Consider the following 20329-nt stretch of genomic DNA (forward strand, 5'->3'; position numbering starts at 1 on the left):
CGAGTCCGATACTGACCAGGCAATCATGAAGGAAATAAAAACAAGGCGAAGCAGCTGTTTTTAAGGTGATCATAAACAATTACAGTGCCAAACTTATTAATAAAAACTGGGATTCTGCTTTTCCATCACCAATTGGTTCAGTCTCCCCCTAAGAGCAACTTCTCAAAACGTCCTCCCACCTGGAATGTTTTATATTTAAGACACAAACGATACCAATCTTACAGCTTGTAGGTCACAATAATTTTTTCCACAAGTCATGACAAAAAGGCTGTGATTAATCATTGGATTACGAAATCACGAAGGTCAACTTCCCTCCACTTAATAAGAACACCTGAATAAGGACACCACAGTGAACGCACGCGCAGACGCCACTCGAATGCTACATCTGACATACACACACACTCGAACTAAAAGAAAAAAGACGTTTTCGCCCAGACCAGTTGGAATGTGCCCAGGTGTCGTGAGTAGCTGGATTGAGTATAAAGAGTGCGCTGGATTTTGAGCAAAATTGTCGATGTTTGTTGGGGTTGAGCAATTCAGGTGCCCTTGAGAACATGCCAGCTTCCCTTGCCTGGGCCCTATTGCAGTCTGACCACCAAGTACCCACACCCCTTCCCCTTGGTAATTAAGAGGGTCATTTTTGTATGTAGATCTTGAAATTAATCACAAGATTAACAGCTAAAAATCGAATCTTGCACACCCAACTGGTCTTCGTATATAAGGCAAAATTAAAAGAAAATTGTAAACAACGTGCATTTATATGAGCTTGCAAGGAGTTGTATAATCACCGGCCCTTTTTTTGTAAAGTGAACATAATGGGAGTGCTGTTGGGAGTGCAGAAAGCGAGGAGCTTAACAATGACCTGATACCCGCACACACAATACAAACGTTGAGTGTGCACATACCCATGTCTACGTTGCACCTGAACGGCGGGAGCCAGGGCCATCATCGCCCAGTGCGGAGAGCAGATCTTCAATGTTTGAGGTTATTTTTTTAAAGACAGCAGCCTGCAGAATTAATGCAACGTATCCACGTGCAGATTGTATAATTGCAACATTGCCCCCTGCCCACAAAAAAAAATCACAGCATAGCTTTTTAAACGCACTTGAGAATGCTTGAAGTAGCTAATATTTAAAGTGCTCCCATCTGCCGTTGCGACGACATGCAGAATTTCCTCCTCCTACTTTCTCACCGGCAGGGGGGGGGGGTCGACTTCGCTGGATACTGACGAGGCAACCGCCGTTCAGGTGCGATGTAATCCATGGGCCAGAGCCGATCGCAAACTAGTCTGCGTACCACTGGTGGTGGCAAAGATTTAGCGATATCGGTTTCTATACATGGTGAATAAAAGTGGATTCTGATAACGACGGTTATTGCATAATTAATTTTTGTTGACGATTCACTGACACCGTACACCTCAAATGTTTCCATCTCAGGTTGTACCAACGAGTCGAATATTTGGTCTGGGCCCATGGGCTACGAGGGCGAGCGCAGCACCACAATCGCGTGGCGCGTGGCAGCGTTCGCAACGCGCCGGATGCAGCAGAAGGGAGCGAGGGTGAGCAAGCGAGTGGGCGAGGCATATGCAGGCGAGAGCAGCCAGCAACAGCGTAGACGGGTGAGGATTTCCTTCCTGCTGCTGGGACGCCTGGGGACCCCCTCCTCTCTATTTGTTGGTGTAAACGGCGACTGCGTTTTATTTTTAATTAAGGTCAGGGTGGGTGGATCGGGGGTGGGGGGGGGCAAAAGGGTCGGGAGGGGAAGTGCATGGGCATGAGGCATGGAATGGAACGGCAGGCAATGAATATCATGTAGTATATGTATAACAATACAACACGTGCACAAAACATAAGCAACAATAATAAATGAAATGAAAACAACGCTTGGAAGAGCAAGTGACAGAACATATGAGGGGCAATGCGCCAGGTTGAATCGCCACTCGGGGGGGGAGGGGGGTAACAAAACAGCAACCATCAATGAGCCCTCTGACCCATTCATGGCCATGGCCTCACACCTGCCACACAGGCCCCCCTAAACGGGTTTTCTCAGGCACAGGCATCTCATGAGTGTGGAAACGTAAGTTGCGTTTCTGTCACAAAATGTTTGGACAGTAGGGGGTTAGTCATTTGCTCAAATTGATCCCCAATGGGCAATTTCACACAACTTAAACCATACTTTTAGTTTCACTGGTTTTAAGGTGAAATCGTTCGCCAGAAACATAATCAGGAGCCAACAGCAGCAAGCAGATCAGTACAGCAAGCAGACTGGAGGACTCACGACCCAAGCTGGCAGGATGCAGGATGGTGAACAAAACAGAATAGGCAATAGGTGGGCGAGAGGGTGGAGCGTTGGAGAGAAAACAAGAATGGCAGTGAAGAGACATGTTTGGGGTCGAGAAATTGACGAGAGCATGCAACAGTTGGAACAAGGCCTCTCATCAGCACTGGAAATATAAGACACGTATCTGCGAGAATCTGCACAAGGCGGCCATGTGTGGACACAGTTAAAGCCAAAGACAAGACACTGGGTGACACACGAGACTTAGTGGAGCGCTCTGAGGTTTAACCATTTCACCTGCCACTCCCTGCGTGCATGGAAGGTGTGCGCGGCTCAGCAGCGCGGTCACCTAAATGAGTGCCATAGTTTTGCTTCCTTTGCACCGTCACCAAAATATCGCTGCATGGAAATCACAGCAGTGTGTGACGGATTCAAACGATTCAGCAGCAAGGACGCTTTGATATTAAGCAGTAGGCAATGTCTTGTAGAAAGAAGTTGGTTGGCACTTGTGGAATCTAATTGGACAATAGATGCAATTTCAAATGCACAAAATCTGGCTCTTGAGTGTTTCTTTGTTAAGAAAAGGAAAATGTATTTTCAGGAAGTGGGGAGTGACCGAGATTTGCAGCAATCGGTGAAAGGGTTAATCGGTGTGAAACGCTCCAGACTTTGATGGGTGGGGGAAGGGGGCCTGGGTGCCTCCACACATCACATGGAGAAGTAGACTGCAGAGACAATGATCACAATGGGGAATGATATGTAGAGTCGAGGGGAGGAAATTAACATTGGAAAGAGAAGGAAAACAAAAATACATATGTTAGCAACAGTGTTCCATACATTAAAGTTGAGAAAATGTAAAAAGATAAATGCACATTACATCACAAATACGGGCAATATTAATTTTTACAACCTTGACTGAAGTTGTTCTTCATAAGTGGCCATTCAATATTTTGGCTACATTATCCAAACATTATTCTAAATTGGAGTAAATATCTCTCAGCAGTGTGTTCTGGCGAGTGCGTGGGTTTTTAAGCAAGTAAACGTTTCAGGGACAAAAACACATTTTTCAAGTACAGAAAAAATGTGACCATTCACCATCACCCTTTCAAGAGTGTGACAGACTGAAAACGACCATTGCGGCTGTTCGTGGGGTGGCAGGAGGGAGGTCTGCACACAGCACTATGGAACAAGTTTTACTGCAAATGCCATTTCCTTTACCCCTCGTAGCCATGTGAAGAGTAGGATTGTTATTAAACATGCAAAAGACCTGGATTTTGTCAAAGACTGCAGGTACATGGCGTTGCTTAACCCTTATTTGTTGCTCCAGTGATTGTTCCTGTGATGTAATGACACCTATTTAAAAAGCTGGGTCAAGTGACTTTATTTAGACTTTATGGTTTCTGACCTGAGCATGCTTGTTGCAGGTTTAAAGTTAAACATTGTAGCTGGTTCCTAAATTTGGTTGTGAAAATTCTTATTTATCTTTCCGGCACACTGAAACGATAATTGGCATGTTAATCGCTTGTGCATACATACTTTGTTTCGCTGTGTCGGGTGGTGGATGGTTACACAACTAAAATTTGGCCAGATTATATGGCCGAACCCAAAAATCTATTGTGAACCAATCACAGAGGAGGTTCTGGGTGGCTTTGACGTGAGAGGCAAAACGATCAAGGGACATTGCACGGAGGAACTGTCATTACATGTGTGTGCTATGCATATATCAAGCGATAACCTGGACTCCGTTGCAAATGGGATGTTCCATATCAAGGGATTAGAATGAAAGTGTCAATAAAAGCAGCACAATGCCACGCACGTGACAATGCCAAGAACATCCGAAAAGAGAAAGGGTTACTCACTCACCTGAGTCAAATGACAAATGATTAGTAAGGCAATTTAGCTCTAAAATAGACAGCAGCAAACAGAGCTCACAAAAGCACGAGTAAAAGACTTGTAACTTAAAGCAATGTCAAGTGAATGGTCATTAGAACCGTGAGACGAGTGAAGTAAATGCGCAACTATAGGTGAAAAGTAGATGAGAAACCACGAGCAGAAATTTACAAACCCAATCGCAAACAAAACAAGTGACAAAAACGTAAATGTATAAAGTAACATTCAGCAGTTATCATTCACATTTGTGTTTTAAAAAATGGAAATAAACAAGTACATTGACGCCGTAAAAATATCAATTAAATGAAACATTAAAGTGCATGTAAAAACATAACGAAGTGTAATCAAATGCCAAAAAAACAAGAAACAAAAGCAATGGGAAGCGGGATGTATACTCACTAATGATGATGATGATTATGAGAACGATCACAGCTATCAGAATTGCCCACATCTGCAACCACAACCAAAACGGAAGACAGCTCTGAAGCAGCACACGTAACAACGCAAATCCTCAGACGCCCATCGCTGCTCGTTGCTCCGCAACTTGGGCTCCTTGTTGTGCTCAGAGCAGGTTATAACTGCACAGACAGTAAACACGTACATGCCATAATAACCACACGACAGGCTGAACAGAGTGGTCACAATTATTCACGGACAAAGTCTGCGACTTTACTTGCAGTTGTATTTGACATATACCGTTTTCTGTTTAGATTCCAATGGAATAACTCACCCTAAATCCATTTACGTTTTTGTAAATTTAATTTACTCTGAAGTTTTTTTTTTTACAACTTTTATAATAGGAAATGTATCTAACATTGATTTATGTTTGTGCACTTTTTTGGATAGTTTTTACTCGGGATATTTTGCTGAAACAGATACTTGCTAGTTTATTCAAATAGCACATTAAAAACCAAATTCATCGGAAAGTATATTATGTAATCGATATTTTATATAAAAGCATCAAATGCAATTTGGTGCACCCCAAGTATTTAATGGACATTCTAAATTCCACCCGACTCCAAACTGAGATTTGGATGCCTCCATTGTGGACGATCACATTTTGGCAAAAGCATAAATGCAGCCACCCTAGCCGATTGTGAAAGAGCCGTGCATTTGCTCTTTAATCCTTAATTGGAACCTCACCCCGGCAACAGAGATCTTAGTAATCTGGCGCTGTGCACACTAATCTCTCCAGGGCTGCTGTTTGTCAGTGTTTTAGGTGGCGTGTAGGCCACTACCAAGCCATGGCAACGGATATTAGGAGCCTTCTTAGAAGGAGCGCCGCTAATGCAGCTCCACGCTGCCGTGGCACAGAGGGCTCTCAAACGAAGCAGGCCAACGCTCGAGCGAAACGAAAACCTCGCCAAAATTCTAAATCAAATAGAACCCACAAGAAAACAATTATGACCACTCGTCAAATAGCGCTTATGGCTTTTGACCACCACTCTGGTTGAGAATGTAACTTAGGAGGGTGGGATCGATCGGTGGTAGTGAGCTCATTCTCTGAGCGATCGCTAAGCAAGGAGCCCCGGCCGAACAGCAGGCAGCGTGGTGCTCCCTTCTCCCGGGTACTTACGAATAATAACCAGCAGGATCAGGGCACAAATGACGCCGATAATTATCATCATCTGCCAGCGCGAAATAAACAACAATACAAACACAGCTGTGTTAGCTCGCCAATACTCAGCTGTTGCCGTGTCGACAGCTTCTTAGTTTGTTGTCCTTTTTCTTCCAATATTCCAAATGCGCTTTGGATGTATTGGTGCGAGATAAAGAATCCATTCTGAAATCTCACAGAGCTCAACGCCCCGTGCATTGGTCCACGGAAGAGATTTCATAGGACTTCTGAAAAATCCATCAAGTGGTCAATTTTTCCTTTACGCAGTGAGGGGCGTATTAGCCAATGTGCTCTGCCATGAGAGTCACAAAACCAAATATTTTTTTATTCTCAGGTGAGATTTAGCCAAATAAAGTGTAACAAAACCAAGAGTGTGTATAGTTTTTTCGTTGTTCAGTTATAGCCCGAGTGAACTTGTGCCACACAGGGACAGCTGCCACTGGAGATGTCCTTTCAAATGTTTGAGATGAGATGCAATGTAAGTTGATTATCCTGTATAAAGCACTCTGACACCCCGGTATTATTATATAAGTTGCTACAATGCCGTTGATCCGTTGTTTTGCCAATTAACTAAAACAGCTGCCAAATAGGTTTTATTTCAGTTGCACCTTCCTTTAAACCACCATGAAGTGAGCGTGAGCCAGGGGGATAGTGCGAACCTTGCAGTTCTTCCACCAGTACTTCCGCTTGAGCTTGGCAGCGCTGGTCTCAAACTGCGACGCTCCCTGCTGCAGCGCATCAGCGCGATCGTCCAGCTCTGACAGCTTCTGATCTCGCTCCAGAACCTTGTCCACGTTCACGCGCATGATGTCCACCACCTGTTCACCACAAGGCAAACAAAGAATCTCCAATGTAGCCTACACAGGTTGTTGGAGAAAGTACTGTGAGCAAGTACCGCTTGTCAAGGCTGGCACGGTAAACCTATGAGAGGGTGGTGAGAACAGTCATGGTCAATGGTCGGAGAAGTTTGCTTGAAGGGTTTTCTGCTGAAGGGGAACATTTTTATAAAAATTTATTTTGTTTAATTTCCTTACACATTTGTATATTTCTCATATGCATGTGCTTAAAATTCTCATTTATATCTTTGGACTCGTGCCCCTTTGAATTCAACTTTCTTTTAATGTTTGCAATTAATGTTAGAGGCTTTTTACAAGTGAACATATGAGCACATGCATTCAATAACTGGCTTCATGTGAAATCCTTAAGCTGCAGCCACCATCCATGTTGTATATCGGTAAATGGGTCACGGGACAATCGCACGACTTCTCACTCGCAGTCAGTGGCAGCGACATGCAAATGGTGGTGGAAATTTTCAACGCTGACAATTTTGTTTTCAATAAAATTGCATAAAAACACCAGTTCTGTGTGAATAATAAAAACCTGATGACATTTAAATGAGTGCTGATGAATGGAATAGCTGAAGGCAATTTTGGTTCCTTCAAATAGCAGCAAAAACAGCACAGAAATTGGGCCTCGATGGCTATCTCTGTCGCCGTGCAATTTCCATTAGCGCCAACTGTTATCCAAGCTGCGCCACTATCCATTTGCTCTCCCGAATGTCACTGCGATCACTTCTACATCCAAGGTAGGAGGCGACAATTTAATTTAATTAGAAACAGGTCAGTCTGTTTCTCCCATAGGGAGAAAACTATGATTTCCTGGTCATGGGATATAAATACGTGCATTTGTATCCCTATCCACTCCACAAACACAAGCCCCACATTCCCACAATTCGGATATCAAATGGAAGCTAGCAAGGTCCTCCAGAAACAAAATAATTAATTCAACTTGCAAGTGTTTGAGACTTTTTCCATTAAACGTTATTAAACTGGTGTTGAGCTGCAGTTAAAACACCGGCAATCGACATACACATTCTAACAACCATGGCCAAGCCAAAATGGGTAGTGTTTATGGGCGCTGTACAATTTTTAAATGTGTGTAGTTTTACCTGCAAGTAAAATATTGCTCTGATTTCAATTTTCTTCTTTCTCATACTTTGTTTTTAAGTTGTTGCTTTTGCTTATTTTGGTAACCAGGTCACTCGTGCAAATTAGACTATCCTGGTCCATTGAGTTATCACCTGGTTAATCAAAATAAGCTTAACACTTGTTTTAAACATCTTCAGTTGAAAAGTTAGGGCCGCTGCTGTGAATGACTACATTAATATTGCTCACATCCAGAATGGATAACTGTATTTGCATCGTATATTGGCACGGGTGTATATTATATTTGTGTGCATGTGCGACTTCACAGTATTGTGTATGTGCATCAATTGTGTATGTTTTACATGCTAACATATGTTTAATGTAGATGTAAAGGTATATTTGTGTGTGCATGGGCCATGTGTATTTTAGAAGTATGTATGTTGCATGTATACAAATTATTTAGTATACTTGGTGCGCACACGATTATAATCGCACAGAGCTATCATGAAGGTGATTGTTTCATAGAAAGTGTGCAGTAGTTTCAGAGTACGGGGCGATGTTGCTATTTGTGACAAAAACGTGAGGTCGCGAGAATAATTGTAGATGTGCTTCGTGATTGATGCCTGACAGACATTGATTGGAAACACACGGAGTGACGAGGATTTAGTAGTGGGGAGCCAGAGGGGGTTCTCTGAGCACAGGGTGGGCACTCCCTCACCCCCAATTGTGGACACTTGGCAGGTGAGCAAATGCATCTACCCTCATTACAAAAAAACTTACTTAAAATAAAATGTATTGAAGGTTCTCTCAGCCTGCGCTTGCGAAAGTGCTTGCAATAAATGTCGAGAGCGATTATGCTTTAGCTCTATCTGTCCACGATGGGTGGAGTCCCCCCCCACCATCACAGTGGGGGGGGGGGGGGGTGTGCAGACCTTCCCCTGACAGCTACCCCCCTACAGCTATCGGTTTGCATGCTACGAATCAAAATAAATCACGATTACAGAATCCATTTCTACGTATTTTCATTAATTGCGTATTAATTGTATTAAGAATAGATCAGATTTTTCAATTAGACCACAATGAGCTAGCCAAATTTCTGTTGTGAAATATTCTACCACTCTACATAGCCAAACAAATTAAATTATCACGTGTACAAGCAATTAACGCACCAATTATTATTGTTTCAACTCACCGATAACTCAATAGCCATAAGACGCCAAACTTCGCATGAAACTACATCAAGCATCTTCAGGAAAATCTAAAAAGTCAGTCTCTTTTAAAAAGCATTAAAGTAGCATATGTGGCTATTGAAAAGCTACATTAATTTTATATATGTAGAATTACGTAAAGCAAACCTAGAGACAAACATTTGCAGAAATTCCAAGGCTCGCTAGGAATTATACCTTCCTTTCAAGAGCATCTCAAATCAAAATGCAGCATAGGAAAGGTATTGAATGAAGGTTATTGGAAAACACTTATGAGTATTAAAGCAATGAATTCAAAACAAGGACATTTCAAATGGATAAAAATTACAAACTTAGCTGGGTGGGCCAACTTGCCACTCTAAACCACCCCTCAGCTTTGTGCGCATTAAAGATGCATGGCCTCAAACCACTGTGAGCAAAGGGTCAACACCTTAGGTGGTTGTGGGGAGTGCTGGCATTTATTATAATTTTATGATTATTATAATTACTACGCTTGTTTACCCAGGAAAGTCTCAATGAGTCTCAAGACTTCTTCAGGATCGTCTGCCAAGTTGTCACAGTGAGGGAAATATTGCTTCGCATACTGCGAATTAGGTGCAGACAGTCCTCGACTTACGAACACCAGAATTACAAACATCCGCACGTACGAACCAGCTCCCGTCAGATAAATTATTTTAACATCAACTTGCAAATGCAAACTCGCACTGGCAAACTGAACCGATGAACTTATTTGTTCAGTGTAGCGATCTTCTGCGAAATGAAATGAGCTACAGCCTCTTGCTGGGAGCGAGTGTTTGTGTGAGCGCACACGTGTGTGAAAGTGAGTGTGCGTGCGTGCACCCCTTTGTGTGTGGGGAGTGGTAGTCTAATGGTGAGCGCACTGTGCTACCAACTTGAAGACACGAGTTTGATTCCCACTCACAACCAAAAGTGACGATTATCTGAATTGGTCCTAGGCCTTCCCTAGGTCGATTCAGCCTCAAATGAGTACCTGGTGCGGTGTATAAACATCACCCCTGGGGTGTCAAAGGTGGTCGGGCGTGGTGCCGACTACCCACCCCCTCGTGTCCCGTGCTGGCCTTCATAGGTGCTGCTCGCTAAGAAGCACTTGCTAAAAAAAGTCTGGCTATCCAGGGGATCTTTGTCTGTGTTGTGCGCGAGTGGCCCCCGCTGTGTGTGCAATCCTGGAGACTAATTACGCCCGTTCTGACGAGCTAGCATCAGAACTTAAGGTAAGTGAAAATATATTTTTTATGTTACTTGATTTTACGTACATTATTGTGTTCCAACTTAAGAACGATTCGATTTACGAACGGGTCTGAGGAAGTTGAGTACTGCCTGTAATATGCACGTAATTTATCAGCATTGGGAAGTTTGGCCAATACCATTTACATTTAAAAAATTAGCTTGGAAAAAACAGGAGCATCTGGAGGAAGCCCATTCAGAACAGATGGAGAACATAGAAACTTCACAGAAAGTGTGACCACTGCGCCACCCATTTACCCCACCAATATTGTCTTGAGGATGAAAGAGATAAGCGTAACTGACCCATGCGCTCCACAGGAAAGCATCAGGTTTTAAATATTAAATGTGCAGCTGAAGAGACTGTCCAGAAGGTCAGTGTGGTTTATCAAAAAGATGGTGCAGCGCCCAGGCAATTTTTTTTATATGGAGGGCATACATTTTTTTTATATTTCCTTGATCCGATGCAATTACAAAGGGGTACAGACAAGATATACACTTACCCTACTGTGAAGCTGTGAAGGAAGCAGGCGTAGTGTTGGAAATACTGTTTTCAAAGTTGCGTTTGATATTTAGCACAAAGAGACACTTACTGGTGGGATATAAAGTGAAGCTGATTTATTTGAATGGTGAATTGTGAAACCCAATGCAAGTGGTTTCCAAGAGGGTTAGAGTGAAACAATGGAGCAATGAGATCGTGACAAACCCTAACCCACGGAAGCAGGCGTTAAAAATGTTGTTAGAAATGACAACACAGATTTGATAATACACTAAGCCTTTCTGACCAATTAAATATTCGCAGTGATTCTGCAAGGCAAGGTAAGTTTTTCTGGGTCATGGGCACAATAAGGCTCTCACCAATCACATCTCTCACTCACATACCGTGTTTTCAATACACTTGTGGTAAGAGACAAATTATTGCAAGCAACAAAATCCGGTAAAACACAGAAAAAAATTATTATACCTACAAAAGTGAGCAGAGCGAGTCGCCCCTTCTCACCTCGTCCACTTGAGCCTGAGTCTGCTGCAGCCGCTTGTTGCTCGTGAGGTTGGGGGGCTGTCCCCCCGCGGGTCCTCCTGCTGCAGCTCCCGGGGCTCCTGGGGCAGACCTGAGTCCGAGAAGCGGTGGGGTCAAGGAGGCACGCGAGGGGTGGGGGGGGGGACAAACAGCAGAGGCAGAGCGGTCAGCCACTCTATCACATTGCCACCTCATGGCTTCCTGGGGCCTGAGCAGAGAAACTCCAAGCAAGCCAAAACCAGTTCATATCTTGGGGTGGAGAACACAGTTCCTACCTCAATGCACTTGATAGAATTTGGAGTAAAAGCAGTCGGGGTAATTGATGAGCCAGTACTTACCGACTCGCTAACTCACCAGTGGTCAGTCGCCTCCTGATCACTCCTATATCACTACTGTCAGGGCTCCTGGCCCCGTGAACTTCATTCGTCAAATTCTTCACTGATGTTGAGTTGCTATGTACTCAGGCCTTCACAGCAAACCTGTGTTTCGTGTGATACATCCATCAATCTCAACTACAGCAGAATCAACTAAATATTAAGATAAATGTATTTGCGGTGTTGTAATGAAACAAACCAGACAAAGAAAAAACATACAAATAATATGCAACTTGCACGGTTTTATGACAATGATTTTTGTGTTATGTATTATACATTACCTGGTAATACAAAAATTTAGTTCAGTTTTGTGTTGAACTAGGGCCAACGTCTAATCCTTACCTATAAAATTACGCAGTTTACGAGCATTGCTTTCAGATAGTCTGACTGCTGATGAGCCACTGAAATACAGTAATACCTCAGTTTAGCACGTAGGAAATTAGTAATACCCCGGTTAATGAGTCCTCTGGGGATGAAGCCATGAAGTCAGCAGAGGAGAGTCCCTTCGCCACCCTATTTTTCCAAAATCCAAAAATTTAAAACATATCTTGAGAAAAGATTAAAATCGATTCAAGAGTAAAGTTGTAACCGCTGTGAGTGTTCCTGTAAACTACAACCTAGTGGGGTTTGTTTACTGGACATTATCACAGCAGCCAATCAGCCAACAGCTGAGTCTCCCTCATTTGGCACAACCAGCAGCGCGCTTCCCCAGTCGCCCATCCGCCACGGCGGCGAGATGTATACAGCAGGTTGTGGGGTTCGATCCCAACCTTGACGCCTGTATATTTAGAGTTTAGATGTTCTCCCCGTGGTTGTGTGAATTTTTCTCCAGGTCCTCCAGTTTTACCCTCCACATTTATAAACATGCGTTTAGAGTATTTGGCTGCCATAAAATTCGACATAAGCCACTTCGTTGTGATCGTGTTTTTTGCAGTGTGACAGTGATTTTACTACCCCTATCGTCAATCAAAACGCTAAACACCCGTTGCTTATGACATAAGTGCAATAATTTACTCCCTATCCAGCTACTTTATACATTTTTATGATACCACGGTTGCGATTCAACTTAAGTATAAATTATTTCTGTCTTATTTTAAACACCAATATATCCCCACCTCTAACAAATCAGAAGATCTACTTTTAAGTTTTTGTTCACTCTTAGGTACTGTCAATGACAGCGCCGCGGTGACACAATGGTGGAAATTGCCGCTTACCGTGGCACCAATACCGACAGCCTCCGTTCAGGGGGATGTGCACTCTCCCACCCCCACTACAGCCCCCGTCACCCACCCACACGTGGACTCAGGCTCGCTCAATGAAAACACCACGTTCGCCTGGCCATTTCACATTCTATGACGCACACTGACGACACATTCCAGCTTGTTTATTCTATTGTTGTTGCTACCGCTGTCAGGATTACATTACAGCATTGTAATGATGACTTGTTATTTTTGTATTACCATCATTGCTGCTATCTTCGTGGCTTATCTGTATTATGAATCCACTATAATTGTAAAAATGAAAACAATCCATGACGTGTGTAGTCGGCAGGGTCGCGCAGGGGAGAATACTTGTGCCTCAGAAAGAAGGACCCGAGTTCAACCACCAACTTTGGAACCTTTCTGTTTGGAGTGTATATGCTCTCCCCCTGTTCTACAAAGATTTTATTTGGGTTCTCAGATTTGCTTCCATGGCTAAAAACACACTGTAACTGCAATTACCAGTTATACAAAAAATGTTTAACCCTAGTTACAATGCTCAGCGTACACTTTACAATGAATATTTCGAATAATTGAAATGCACCCATTCATATTTCACTCATTAAAATTTGAAACCTTAATAAAATATTATTTCACATTCTTGGCAGGGTTTATATTCAAATTACAAATCATTCTGTAAATTTTAACTGGAAAATTATCAAAGTAACACTCGAAATATAAAGTGCCTATACATTATTTACTTCAAAGGTAACTGGGTTTAATTAATTTCTGGCCGTTTTATAAAAGATTACAAATGTCACCTGTGGTCTAAATAAACGAGCAGGACAAAGCATCAAATTGTCGATTGACGACATGCAGTCATGACAATTTGTGGTAATTTCGGAGTGCTACTCCCTGAATGAATGCAGCGAGGTGAAGGGTTCCCACGAGTCCACCTGTATCAACCAATCACAGGCCGCACATTGTACGGCGCTCAAACCAGGGTAAAGGTGCTCACCTTGGAGTGGGGAAAATGTATAAAGCTGAGAAAGAGCTGAGTGCAAGGGTTTAAGAACATCCTGCTAGCACTAGTGATGTCAAATATTTTCTTAGACTCTTGAAATAAAATCTATTTGATTCCTTGTTCCTTGTATGTTTCTGTTAACAACGGGTGTTGATCGTTTTTGATTTCGCATCAGAGTTCAAACTTTGTCAAAATTGGGAAGCCACCAGCACCACCTAGTGGGGCGGCCGTGTGTCTTCTTGCTGTGCGCAGCTCCGTGGAGTCGTTTCCCACCTACTTTCTCTCCATTCGTCTCTCATTGCTTTATTTTTAGCTCTCTTTACCTTACTTCACAAATTGTTTTTTTTTTATTCAGAGATCATCACCTGAAGTGCAGAAAACATTACACTATTATTGTAGTGATTCGGTTTTTATCAATTTCATGAAGGTTACATTTTTTGCATGCCAAATACATTTAATATAATCCCACATCCCTAATGCATATGTATATATCTAGCGACTACTGTTACCAGCAGATTCCTGCTGTTTGGAAGAACTTGGTTTCCCTCATCACCCTATGGACCCAGCGGCAGGTGGTTACTCAGTGAGTGAAGCTGATGCAACTTCATAAAGTCATCTTGATAATGAGCAACCACGACAAAAGCACAAGTATTGACACTAATCCGAGTGTCGTCAATGGCACCAACAACAAACATACAAGTCCAAAAGCAATGGACAATGAGTGGGTGATCACATATGAAAGCCGGATGCCCATTTAATCCAATTGATTAATACTCACAAAACAGTGCAGTCTCCTTTTGAAAGATTACATGCGCTTTCTTGGTTAAAGAAAAATATACAAATGGAATGCACATTACATAAAGCAATAGAATTATAATAAATGAAAACCATCACAATTGATATGCAATCTTGACGCCAGGATGTGCAACGAGTTGAGATGAACCACAATCAATATATTCTCAAGCTCCTTACATCAGACCATGGGAATTGAAGCCACAGACAACGTTCAAGTGGATCTAAACTTTGACATGTGAATGTCTCTACATTCAAGGGAAATATCTGCACCCATCACATGTGCAGAGAACCTACAACCGTTCATAATTAAAACCCTGTAACACACTGACAAAAAAATGCGATTATGACCAGCTATTTATAGTCTGCACTGTCTCCCAGAGTCATAATGAAGGCATGACTGCTACCTTTTGCAAACTGGAGAAGTGGGGTATTTATTATCATGAAAGCAGCTCGACTCTTTCCACTGCACTCAAGATTACTGCTTCTGAGCCTCTGTTGACACTCGCTAATCTAAGGGATGCAGTTCTAAAAACTATCCTGGGCCAAAATGCCCAGGATAGTTTTTAGAACTGCAATAAACTGAAAATAATAACCCATGCATCTATTTTGCTATTCATGTACTTAACTAGTTAGATTATTCCGCCAAGGGGGGAAATGTGGGTAAACTGGCAGTGTCACATGCTTCTATGATGAACTATCCACACCCTGACCGGGCATAGTTAAAGTAAGGTCACAGCTACACAAATGCCTAAAGCATGTCAGCACCTATTCACACCCACTTCAATCTGCGGTGAAACTTTCCACAGTCATATGTATTTACATCTGATCGAGTAATTTTACATTTTAGTAACTTTGGATGGCAGGGTGATGCAGTGGTAACACGTATGCCTCACGCCATGGGTTCGATTCCCGACTCGACTACCTTTCTGTGTGGACTTTGCATTATATTATGGTTGCAGAGTTTGGTAGTACATGTTGTTCACGTCGTTTATTGTGAAAATTCGGTCACAGTTCCTATGATCACTGTTTCATTGCTTTTATGGCTTTATTTTTGTGATTTTCGAAAAGTTTTTTGGTTTGGCCATGTTTATTTGTTGTAGTACAGAGTTAGACTGATGGCCTTAATCTAAGTTGTCTTGTGGTTGTTGTTGTTTGACTTGCATCCCACTGGGATTTTTGCACACAGTGTTGGTGTACGGTGCTTTTTCTGCAATATTTTGCTGTCTTTTCTTGGATTTTCTGTTTGCACATAGTCACTTTAAGATGTTTTCTTGTTCATGTTTTTGTTTTCTGTTTGTTGCGGTTGCACCCGATTCAAGAGCCGAATGGCTCACAGGGCTATACCAAATAAATGAACTTGAACTTGAATATTCCCCTGTTCTGAATGGGTTTGCCTCGTGTTCTCAACTTTTCTCCCATAGCTAAAATACATACAATGGCACGTGTATGAGTCAACTCAGCGTGTTCTCGACTTATTTCAATGCAGGGAACGATGCCAGGCGACTTTAAAGAGGGCTCTGGTCACAGGCAACTGAAGCCCCAGAGTCCTGGTTGTAATTTAAAAAGGCAGTTATTTCCCACTCAAATAAGCACTGAGGCAGTACTATTTCCTATTTGCAACCCTGAACCAGTGGTCGAATGCCGCATACATAGAGGGGGCGAGTCAATCACTGCATACTTCCCCACAAAGTGGTAGCTATTTTATTGAGCGCCAGAGATGATGAGCTATTTTGTTTCATCCATCCTGTTTTGAACCACCATATTTGTAGTTGACCTCACTTGTTTCTTCACTCGCACGACTCCGTTTTAGAATTCCCTCCCATCGTCTACTTTCTCAAACTAATATAACCTTGCTCAAATCAAGAAACGTGTCTACTCTTATCGATTAAAACGGACGGAACTGTTTGTTTCTGGCCGCTTGGCTTATGAGCTTGTGCTTAAGCAACTGCAACGAACAGGATTTGTCAACAGCAACCTTTTGATTAAGAGCCGCTCACTCTACCGCTAAGCTTCCTGCGCTTGTCCTCTCACGCAACACGTGGCACACGGTCAGGAGGACCTCTGTATGTCGGCAGGTGAAAGTCCCATCACCCGGGCATCGCTAACCTAATTCCGCTATCCCAGAGCCACCCTCTCTATTCACGCTGGTGTGGTTTGCGCTGCTTTCCAAAAAAACACCCCACACACGCACCCCCACGCGATGATGTCAGACATGTTCACGTCAGCAGTGGCCAGCAGGAGGGAGGCAGGCACGTCCGCCCCCAACATTATCAATCAATGTCTTTTTTTAGCAACGGCTCAGGGCACAAGCACGCTACAATGCAATTGCTATTCTTACGAAAACGAAGACTCTGCTACAACAACCACCGTTCATTGTTTGCGACACGAGCTCCGGCGAGGAAAATGTCGATGATCAAACAACGACTGGTTCTCTCTCGTGAGCTCGGTGACGAGCGGCGAGGGACGACCTCAACATTTGCGATAAAAGGCATCCGAACAGGGGTTCAGGTCTCGTCACGCGGACGAGGCTCCTAGGCTATAGGACAGTACAAACATCACGTATCCCGATGTCAATAATCACCCAGAAAAGCAGCAATGGATAATATTTAGTTATTTACACCTCATCTTGTTAGGCGGGGTGTTAAACTTACCACTTCGTTTAGAGTCATATTGTCTGGATATAACCAAGTGCACTCTTGCAAAAAATGCAATGCTCTTTCATATCCCCGGTTATGTCGGCCTAGGGAGGAAGGTAGAGTACACGAAGAAACCCCCGGGCACCGTGAGGAGAACGATCATCATGCACCGCACAGACGATGCGGTGGGGCTTGCCGTGCAGCGGTGGCTCGCAATTCAAGTCCCTACGCGTCGCTGGGAATGACCGCCCTCCCCGTATGCCGCCGTAGTTTCCTTCATCAATCGCAGAATTTCATCACGGCATAGGCGTGTGACGCCTCCGCACATCGCTGCCAACGCGGTATACCCTCCGCCAGATCCTACAGCTGCTGCACAGGCTGACAAACACATCTTGTCGCTTCATTAGCAACTGCACGGACTTCAAATTCGCCATCAGGTTCGACGTTATTGCTTGTTGGTGACGTCTTTACGAACTTACCACGTACACATTAGTTAGTGCAATCACGTTAATAGTTCTGGTTAGGTTTATTTTGATAGAGGTAAAACCCTTTGGACAATACATGTTCATTTTCGATAGGGAGCCTGTGGGTGTGAAACGACCACTCAATGATTGCCTGCTGAAATGAGTACTGAGGCGGTGCTCATTTCATGTTTACAGCTCTAAGCCGGTGGCGCGAACTTCGCATTCCTTTGACAGCGGAGTGCGTCCGCAGGAGAACCACCGTCGCCTTGCCCCATGGGCCGAGTAGTCAACCCCCGAGTAGTCAACCCCCGACGTCCAAACAGAATTAGAAGTCGCTACCTTCCGATTTCCGCTTTCTCTACCGCCGAGCCGCAGCAAAACACCACCGCGGCTAGTCTCCCCACAAACGCATTGAGAAGTTCAAGCTTTAAAACTATTAAACAGACCAAAAAGAACACTATGTGAACATGTTAAAACAGCGCCCGCTAAGTCTCGGTGGATTCGCGACAACCCGCACAGCTCCCGGCGCCTCCCGCGGGAAGGCGCGGCAGGAAAGCCGTCAGGCTTCAGCCGAAGCTAGGCCTTACGGAAATATCGCGGCGCGTCTTAGCTGCAGTGTCAGCCGCCCGCACGGCGCGAGCGACTTGGCTAGCGCTGGCAACGCCGTGTTTGGGGAATGTTTCTGAATTTCGGCGAGTACGTACATGATTCTGCGCTGCGATGGGCGACGGCGGCGGCGGCAGTGGCTAGGAAAGACGAGCAACTGCACTGGGCGGGGAGACTCAATCAATATGGCCGCGATGGCGGTGACGTCACTGCATCCGGGTTCCCCGCCCCGAGGGGGGGGTGGGGGGGGCTCCCGGTGACCACTTCCTGACCCGCGGCGTCAGGAAGTGGTCGGAAAGTAGAAGAGCGCAGAGGTCGTGGATACCAGTTGTGGCCTGCGCCTGACACCGATGGGCCTGATGAGATTTACATTTAGAATGTTAGGCGGAGCTTTGAGCCAGCCAAACCGTAACTAAAATATATAGACCCGAAAGCGTAGCTCGTCCAAAAGGGTGGTTAGGAAAACTAAAAAACCAGCTGCCCCCCCGCCCCGCTTCAACAGTCGTGAAACTGGAACGGACATTAGGCTGTCACACCACTCGCATTAGGATGTAACCACCCATGCGCATTGTACAACGCGTGCCTTTCGCAACAGGTCAAGAGCACTGTATTTGCTCCACACAGTTGTTTGTATGACGCAATCCATATCTTAACGATCATTGTCAAGCTCACTGTACCACACACCTATCGTTGCCACCGTTTCCACAGTCCACACGCAGACGTGTTTCTCAGTCAATGTAGGTCTATGCAGTAATCTGAAATGGCGTATACATTTTGACTTAAAACTTTAGTGACTGCAGGAAAATATATTCTTTGGTTCTTTCGGTAAAGTCACGTAGATAGAAAAATAATAAAAAACAAAAACCACGACGTTTCGATCGGAACACAAGCGGTCATCAGGAAAAGGGGGGTTAGACTCTAAAGGCAAACTGTTTATAAAGGTTTAAAATAGGCGTAGCCCAAGTGTCAGCGGTATGGGCGGGGCAGCTGATGTTAATCTAAGTGATGGTAGTAGTGGGCAACGATAGCGCTGGTGGTGGGTTTCCACCAATTAAAGGGCTGCCAGGTCTAAAATGAAAACATTACAGCCAGTTATGACTTGAAATGGTTGATAACTTTGGATTTAAAGCTTTCGTGACTGCAGGGATTCATCTTCTTGGTTCTTTCGGTAAAGTCACGTAGAAGGGAAATAAAAAAATAATAAAAATAAAACAATAAAATTATTCTCACGACGTTTCGGCCACAACGCAAGCAGCCGTCCTCAGGTGAAGAACAGGTCTGCCGGAAAGACAGCGTCAGAATGAGCACCACCAGTCTTGGCAGCGTATATTTAAGCTGGGTTGGAGGGGGAAGAGCGCCTTGACAAAGGAATTTGCATATCAATAGGAATTTAGCAGATTTATGGGAAATGCAGATATGGGATTAGTCACTACTTGTGGAATGCGTATTATGCAGGATTAGCAGCATCAAAGGGAGGGAGTAGGGTTAGAAGTAATAAAGGGAAGGAATTTTAATAGTAATTCCTATTGATATGCAAATTCATTTGTCAAGGCGCCCTTCCCCCTCCAACCCAGCTTAAATATACGCTGCCAAGACTGGTGGTGCTCATTCAGACGCTGTCTTTCCGGCAGACCTGTTCTTCACCTGAGGACGGCTGCTTGCGTTGTGGCCGAAACGTCATGAGAATAATTTGTTTTATTTTTATTATTTTATTATTTCCCTTCTACGTGACTTTACCGAAAGAACCAAGATGGTTGATAACGTCCTTCTAGTGGTTGCTGAGTTTGTACCCATCTTCTCGGTTGAAATTGTGTGTATGTCTGTATATACGGATGGCTTTGTCGTAGAGAAATCAAACTTGTGAGCCAGCCGCATTAAAATAATGATCAGCCACGATTTAAGTATTGGTCCTACCGTGTTTCAAATCTGCCTTATGCTCCCGAACACGGTCCGAGACATGTCGTTTAGTTTCCCCAATGTAACTGCTGCTGCAGATACACCACGAGTACCATCATTACCCATTACTACTGTAGTGAGTCTAACTGAGTCGCAGACG

General features: G+C 43.9%; 1 protein-coding gene across 2 annotated transcripts; it reads right to left on the reverse strand.

Moving 5' to 3' along the window:
* Positions 1-1696: 1696 nt before the first annotated feature.
* Positions 1697-18477, reverse strand: VAMP2 (vesicle associated membrane protein 2). 2 transcript variants are annotated; one of them, XM_061566270.1, is made up of 5 exons: positions 18372-18477; positions 11158-11266; positions 6445-6603; positions 5744-5795; positions 1697-3002 (listed from the first exon to the last, which is right to left on the reverse strand). In XM_061566270.1, coding segments are annotated over exons 1-5 (339 nt in total). In that variant the 5' UTR covers positions 18374-18477; the 3' UTR covers positions 1697-2985. The 2 variants fall into 2 exon arrangements, with proteins under 2 accessions (XP_061422254.1, XP_061422253.1); XM_061566269.1 differs by lacking the exon at positions 1697-3002 and having other exon boundaries at positions 4625-5795.
* Positions 18478-20329: the final 1852 nt, after the last annotated feature.

Source organism: Lethenteron reissneri, chromosome 36 (assembly GCF_015708825.2).
Source record: "Lethenteron reissneri isolate LAM-NWPU_2019-01 chromosome 36, ASM1570882v1, whole genome shotgun sequence".
In the NCBI taxonomy this organism is placed as follows: Eukaryota; Metazoa; Chordata; class Hyperoartia; order Petromyzontiformes; family Petromyzontidae; genus Lethenteron; species Lethenteron reissneri.

Bases quoted from the DNA above. Each gene is read 5' to 3' on its own strand.
- VAMP2 (XM_061566269.1), bottom strand. The intron at 6,604-11,157 runs GTGAGAAGGGGC...TGTGGTGAACAG, and splicing joins CTCAGGCTCAAGTGGACGAG to GTGGTGGACATCATGCGCGT. The intron at 5,796-6,444 runs GTTCGCACTATC...TCGCGCTGGCAG, and splicing joins ACTGGTGGAAGAACTGCAAG to ATGATGATAATTATCGGCGT.